At 52.4% G+C, this 6995-nt stretch overlaps 1 protein-coding gene across 1 annotated transcript; it reads left to right on the top strand.

The window, feature by feature from the left end:
• Positions 1-6995, top strand: Cmtm3 (CKLF like MARVEL transmembrane domain containing 3). Its single transcript, XM_032888164.1, has 5 exons — positions 1-263; positions 2974-3129; positions 4015-4110; positions 4494-4614; positions 6064-6995. Exons 1-5 carry the CDS (start codon positions 117-119, stop codon positions 6096-6098), a joined length of 555 nt encoding a protein of 184 aa, XP_032744055.1. The 5' UTR covers positions 1-116; the 3' UTR covers positions 6099-6995.

Raw genomic sequence — 6995 nt, forward strand, 5'->3', positions numbered from 1 at the left:
ATGAGTCCCGGGCCTAGTCTAACTCAACTTTTTCTTCTTCCGCACAGCGGGTTTCCGCTTCCCTCCAGGGCGGTGGGTGAGACTGTGAGGCCGAGGCTCGACCAGATAGCGCCGCTATGTGGCCCCGGGACGCAGAGCCAGAGCCCGACCCGGAGTCCACGCAGGGCCCCCGAAGTGGCAGGACAGTGCCGGGGCTCCGAGCCCTGTTGCCCGCACGCGCCTTCCTCTGCTCTCTTAAAGGTCGCCTCCTGCTGGCCGAGTCGGTGAGTGCGCGTGCTCCTCGGGTGCGTGAAGCCAGGTCCCCGCGCCCCCCAGCCCCGGGCCTTGCATCTCCAGCGCAGGGAAATCGCGTGAATTTGGGCCACCGCCCCCAAACTTGCTACGGCTTTTCTGTAGCGAGCTCGAATCAGAATCAGGCCCGAGCCGTGGTTTTCCTGGCTTCTCCAGCCCACGAGGCCATCGAAAGGGATTAGAGACCAGGGTTTGGGGACCTGGACCCCGCTAGAGCGGCAGCCAGGCGGCTGTGTGACCTCGAGCGCCTCCACCCTCTCTGGGCCCCCGGGACTGCTGCGCTCGCTCGGCTCCTTCTGGCCTCGCCCGCTCTGCACAACCTCCCACCTCCTCAGTGGAGACGTAGCCGCCTGTTTGATGAAGATCCTGCGGAGTGGGATGAGCCCCCGGGGAGTGGGTGAGGCCGGGGCCACGTAGTGAAGGTGCAGGCAGACCACTGTCTCAGGGTGGCAAGCCAGCGGGTGACTTCATGCCCTTCTTCCTCCCTCCCGCACCGTACTCCTTCCTCCTCCCTGCTTGTCCCCACCCGGATAGGAAAGTCTCCTTTGTCCTCCCAACACTCCGGCATCATCACGTGTGGGGCGGGAACTGGCATGGAGCCTATGGAGATTGGGAGAGGGGTGGGAGGAGGGACGGTGGAAAGAGGAAACAGCCCATGGTGACAGCCACTTGTTGCTCAGATTTCCTAGCAACTTAATATCCGACCCGTTCTCACTTAGAGTCGGAGATAGAAGAGACAGTGGTTTTGCTAGGAAATTTGACAGGTGACCATCTAGTGGCCTTGAGGATAGATGGGGGCGGGGGTTCTGCCCTTGTACCCCATGACTTTTGAAGGAGGCGTCCACCCTAGGACAACAATAGAACCTAATACTTTGTTCCTAAGCGAGGTACCAAGTGTACCTAACGCCCATTCTCTAACTGGCCATTTCAGATCTCTGGAAGCTTCTGGGGGCATAGGGCGGGGACTTTGAATCCACTGGCCACTGGTTTCAATCCAACCCTACCCAGTAGCCCTTCATGGAAAGGGGGTGAGTGCCAGCCAGTCAGAACTCACAAGATGTCCTTGCCCTAGCTGGGTGCCAGAAATCCAGACCTAGGAAAATATGAAGGGTAAGGGGCAAGCTTATAGGGTACAGGGGAGCCACCCCTAGTCATTCCTCCCCTTGGTCCCGTGCAAGTAGGGAGTCCAACCTGGATAGAAAGCTAGGGGAAGCAGCCACCAAGAATCGGGGCATGAGAAAACAGGAATCAAGGGGTGTGTGTGTGTGTGTGTGTGTGTGTGTGTGTGTGTGTGTGTGTGTGTGTGTGTGTGTCTGTGTGTGTGTGTGTCTGTGTGTGTGTGTGTGTGTGTGTGTGTGTGTGTGTGTGTGTGTGTGTGTGTGTGTGTGTGTGTGTGTGTTGGGGCAGGGGAGTGTCACCAGAATCAGACTTTCTTAAGGAGAATGGTAACAGAAAGAGAGGTATAAGAGCAGCCTTTGACAAGGAAATACAGTAGGGGCTGATGGCAACCTCAGAAAGCCTTTCTCTAAGCCTTAAGTTTCCTGTTTTCCCAAGGGAAGCTCAGCTTCCCCCATGATATGTTCAATGAAAGGGGTGGGAGTGGGGTTGCTGAGATCAATTCATTTGTCTGAAGCACCCATGGTACCTCCCGCAGGACTCCTGGATTTCTCCTTAAACTGCTGAGCTACAGATGGACTCAAACCCATCCACAGTGATAGATAGAGAGGCTGTGAGTAGCACCCAAGTGGTTATCAGAAGCGGAGAAGTCCAGAAACCTTAGCAAGGATTGGGCTTGAAGAGCCACTGACCTATCTTCTTCATCTTGTTTCCGTGCCATGCACAAAGTCTGCAGTAGTGAGCCTTAGCATCCTCCATACCTAGAGCATTGTGGCCCAGGCTTCTGGTGGGGTATAGCTAGCCCCACCTTTCACATAGACTGGGAATGGTGCAGCAGGATCCCTATGTCTGTACTCTCTCCAAGAGAGTTATGACTTTGTTGAGATTGGGTTTCATGTATCCCAGGCTGAGGAGGACTTTGAGCCTCTGGTCTCTCTGCTTCCCCTCCCAAGTGCTAAGATTCCATGCATGTACTGCCATGCCTAGTTTATACAGTGCTCTGGATCGAATCCAGAGCTTTGTGTAGCCTAGACAAGTACTCTACCAGCTGAGCTGCAACCCCAGCCTCATGCATAGCTATTGTTGTTCTTTTCATGAAGACTCGCAGATGCAGGAGTGGCAAGACATCTCTATCAACCCCCCTGCATCCCCGCACCTGAACTGTGCAGTGGCTAACATTGCTCAGCCTTCTCTATCGCCCGTTTCCATCCACCTCCCTGTGCTTTCAGTCATTCAAACTCAACTGTAGATGTCAGTACGTCTCCACCGCAACCACTTCAGCATGCACAACATCCTTAATGAAGTTAGGTTTACCTAATTAGGTGTTGGGTGTGACGGTTTGAAAGCAGTAGATTTTAGCTCCGGCTCGCCCCCTTGTGGACACAGCTAAGCTGGCTATGTTCTGTCATAGAGCCTAAAAGAGTTCAGCAGCCCCACAAGCACCCTGCTAGGGAGTCTGGGGCTTCGAGATGGGGTCCTAGCAGGGATTCAGCAAGGTATAGGACTCGGGGTTATGTCCTGGGCTGGGGGTGGTAAGAGGATTTGAATATCCTTGCTCTTCCGCAGGGCCTTTCATTCATTACCTTCGTCTGCTATGTGGTATCCTCGGCATCTGCCTTCCTCACGGTGCCTCTTCTGGAGTTTCTGTTGGCCATCTACTTCCTCTTTGCTGATGCCATGCAGCTGAATGACAAGTGGCAGGGCTTGTGCTGGCCCATGATGGTAAGGATCAGGGGAACCAGAAGGAAGGGGTTGGCTGTCACCCAAAGAATCTAGGGTTCCACATTTCAGCCCTACTGTCTGCAGCAATAGTGAGCAGTTTGAAAGCTTCAGATAATTCAGGACACTCACACAACTCCACCGCTGCCCACCCATTAGCACTGTGACCACGGTCCTCATGGTAGGAGCCTCCTGAGCTGGTCTGTGACACTGGGCACCTAAGGATGATTCCTGACCACCAGGTGGAGCTGTTGCTCTGACCTTAGAGGAGGAATGTGTCTCAGCCACAGGCATTCAAGCCATTTCCAGCAAGGCAGGGTAACTGAGGACTTGGGACTTCCTAGAGTCTGGTCATCTGGCATGTGACCACCTTATGTGACCACCTGAAGAACTTGCAGTCCCGAGAGAGTGCCCTTTAGTGGATACGATGCATCACTGAAAAAAGCCACCAATGACTTGGGCTCGGACCCTACTCTCTAGACTTTAATCTCCAGTGTCCATGTAATCACCTAGTCATAGCTACCAGCACTGCAGCCTCACCTCAGGGAGTAAGCAGAGACTGTGATCATAAATGAATCTCACTGTGGTAAAGCCAAGACTCTTGGGGAACTAGATGTTCTCCACTTCCCATTTCTGCCGAGCAAACTGTAGGCTAGTCTATACCCATTTGCTATTTGCAGAGAAGATACAGCTGGACCAGGGACAGGCAGTGTAAGTTGCTGGAGGTCTTCAAGACAAGAGGCACATGAGGAATAGATTCACGGCCAGGACGTGCAAGTGGAGCCCGGACAGGGACTCCGTGGGTGCTGGGGCTGGTTGTGTTGGCTCCCCATGCTGTGCCCCGTTTCAAGAGATCAGAACAGAGTGGACATGTTCCTCTCTCCTCAGGACTTCCTGCGCTGTGTCACGGCTGCTCTCATCTACTTCGTCATCTCCATCACCGCTGTCGCCAAATACTCAGAAGGGGCTTACAAGGCAGCAGGAGTGAGTGGCTGCCCTAACCCTCTCTGATGATACCCAACAGCATCCCTCCCAAATGCTCCAGGTCATCCCCTTTGGCACTTACTTCCATAGTGGAACCTGGGCACATCCCACCCCTGCTTAGGCCCTGGGTCCCTGTGTGGGTCTCTGCCATTCCAGTCTGCTAATTAGAGACTTACTCTGTCCTCAGTTGGGAGGCTGGTGTCTACCAGGCCCATAGTCCGTTTCCCTTATTGGTGGTAACTCAAGGGCTGTGCCTGCCCATCAGTCCTAGTTGGGTCACTCCTCAGTGCTGCTTGCTTATACCCAGTCTCCCAGAGGTCCTTGCAATGTTCCTAGCCACCTTGTCTGTATCCCCTGCCATATGCCATGAATGTATCCCACAGGTTTTTGGCTTTTTTGCCACAATTGTGTTTGCCATTGACTTCTACCTGATCTTTAATGAAGTGGCCAAATTCCTCAAGCAAGGAGACTCTGGGAACGAGACCACAGCCCATAGGACAGAAGGTGAGTGGCCAGTCTGTGTGGTTTCTGATAAAGAACCTAGCTGACCGACCACTTTCAGGACAGCTGTAGAGTTCTGCCCTTCCTTGGGGACACCTGCTTCGTTTGAGGCTGAAGGAAACATGGGAAGTGTTTTACAGACTGACTACCTGTCATACCCCTTCATTGTCAAGGTTAGTCTGCTAGGGCCTCAGCTTGGGAGGAAAGCAGGTGTAACCTGCACCTCTGGAGGCTCCGTAATACCCCTCTGCGCAGCCAGCCAGTCAGGACACTGTTCCTTCTGGGACCAACCTACTAGACCCAGCTCTTTTCCTCCTTGGGAGGCCCACAACACCCAGGCAAACACAGGCACAGTCTGGCCCCGATTTTGTTTAGGCTGAGTTTGTTTTTGAAATAGGACCTCAGTCTGTATAGCTCAAAATGGCCTAGAACTCACTCTATAGCCCAGGCTGGTCTCAAGCTCATGGCAACCCTTACCTGGCTTGATCAGACTTTTTTCCAAAGAAAGTGCACCTGAGCCAAGTGCTTCTCTGGAGCAGGGCAGCGGTGCTGTGGCTAGACAAGAATTGCTCAGGGCAGGTCTTGGCCATAAGATCTCCATTAAATACTAAATATCTGAAGTAGACCAAGTTGGTTAGATTTAGGGGCCACCAACTTTCCATTGGGAGTCCCAGTTACTGTCTCAGTGCTAAAAAATGAATACCATTCCAAACTCTTTTCTGGTCTGTGAGTTAAATGCTCCTGGATGCTGTCTGTCTTCAAGCCTTTGGGATCTGTAGCAAATGCTGATCAGCCAGCTCAGGGATCAGAGCATAAATGTCCATGAATACACATTTTGAATATTATGTGGTTTTAATGTAAAATAGTTGTTTTGCAATTAAAGTATTCTTGGCCTATATGCCGAATATGAATATAGTAAGCCTGTCCTACTCGTACCTCCCTGGCTAATGGATGAGGGGGAAGAAGCAGGGCTTGGGAAGGGACAAGTATCAGAAAACACCTGCTAGTACGAGGGACCGGCATTAGAGTACAGTGCTTTGTCTTATGAGGCAGACAGTTCCAGAAGGTTCTACAGAATAATCTTTATAAACAGCTAAAACCATAAAATAGCTTTACAAAGGGGGGGGAGCATCTTTCAGTGTATTCAGTTCAGGGATAATTATTATTGTCTTTGCTTTGTCCTGCTGAATGGGGGTAGAGAAAGGAGTGCAGGTGTACAGTTCTGACATCGCAGGTGAGAGGCGATGTCTGGGTGTGCTTGGACTACCTGGGAAGGAAGCATCTGGGCGTTGGGCTAAGTAGAAGGGCCTACTCTCCCTACTTGTGCCCCAGTGCCCAGCCTGCCACTAAGATAGGAGAAGCAGGGCCCAGGTCTCCTGCTGGATGGCGGTGCCCCCCATTCCTACGCCACGGCCCAGGGGCTGGTGTGAGCACCCTCTGTTTTCCTTCCAGAAGAGAATTCCAACTCTGACTCCGATTCTGACTGAAGGACTGTCTGCGCTTGCCAACGGGAGCCACTCAGCCCTCTCACCCATACCGTCCCCACGTGGCTACAGGAGCATGGCAGGGAATGCCCACGGGAGAGCAGACTGAGGCCTCAACTCAAAATTAGCTGTGTTGGCTTGGTGCTGCTGAGCTAGCATGGTAGGGCTCATTGAATATCCTCCCTTCTCCTTTCTGTCCTTGGGCCCCTTTAACCTCTTTGCCCCACAGAAGCACACGCCAAACAGAGCCAATCACTGCAGTTCATGTAGCAGCATGGGGTGGGGTGAGACTTCCTTTTATTAACAGGGACAGACAAAACCACAGCAGGCTGGGCCACCAGCCCCAGCCTGCACAGAGTGTTTCTGTTCACCACTGCACTTCGGTTGACAGGACTTTCAGGAATCTTTGTTCAAGAAGTTTCCCTCCTCACTGTGAAACAGGGAGAAACTTAACTAGCCAAGTCTTCCATTGGGGGTCTGAGACCTTTGCAAAAAGGAACCTAAAGACTTGTTTACCATGGCCCACAGACAGGGAGCCAACCAGTACAGTGGCAGTGACCAAGTCACAAGTGGCTGGGCAGGCCCAGCCAAGCACTCTCCTCCTGGGGATCCTAAAAGGTAAAGTGCTTCCTCCAGACACCTGGGCAGGACCACCGGTGACATGGGCCTTCTATCCCTTGGGGGCTGATACTGTGTATGTGTCTTTGATGGGGTTTTCTTTTTTTATATTTTTTTTATACAGAAACAATGTAACAAATGGCCTTTTCTGTAACCCAAGAGGCCCCAGGAATGAGCCAGAGTTCTGGGCCCATGTCTTGGGCATTTGTAACCTTCTTATCTTGCATGTGAATCCCCTCCCTAAAAAAAAATGCCACAATGGATTAAAACAAACTGACTACA

Source organism: Rattus rattus, chromosome 17 (genome assembly GCF_011064425.1).
Source record: "Rattus rattus isolate New Zealand chromosome 17, Rrattus_CSIRO_v1, whole genome shotgun sequence".
Taxonomy (NCBI): domain Eukaryota; kingdom Metazoa; phylum Chordata; class Mammalia; order Rodentia; family Muridae; genus Rattus; species Rattus rattus.

Excerpts from the sequence above, each read along its gene's own strand:
- Cmtm3 (XM_032888164.1), top strand. The coding sequence starts at position 117 with ATGTGGCCCCGGGACGCAGAGCCAGAGCCCGACCCGGAGTCCACGCAG. Across the intron at positions 264-2,973 it reads GCCTCCTGCTGGCCGAGTCG|GGCCTTTCATTCATTACCTT; the intron begins GTGAGTGCGCGT and ends GCTCTTCCGCAG. Across the intron at positions 4,111-4,493 it reads GGGCTTACAAGGCAGCAGGA|GTTTTTGGCTTTTTTGCCAC; the intron begins GTGAGTGGCTGC and ends TGTATCCCACAG.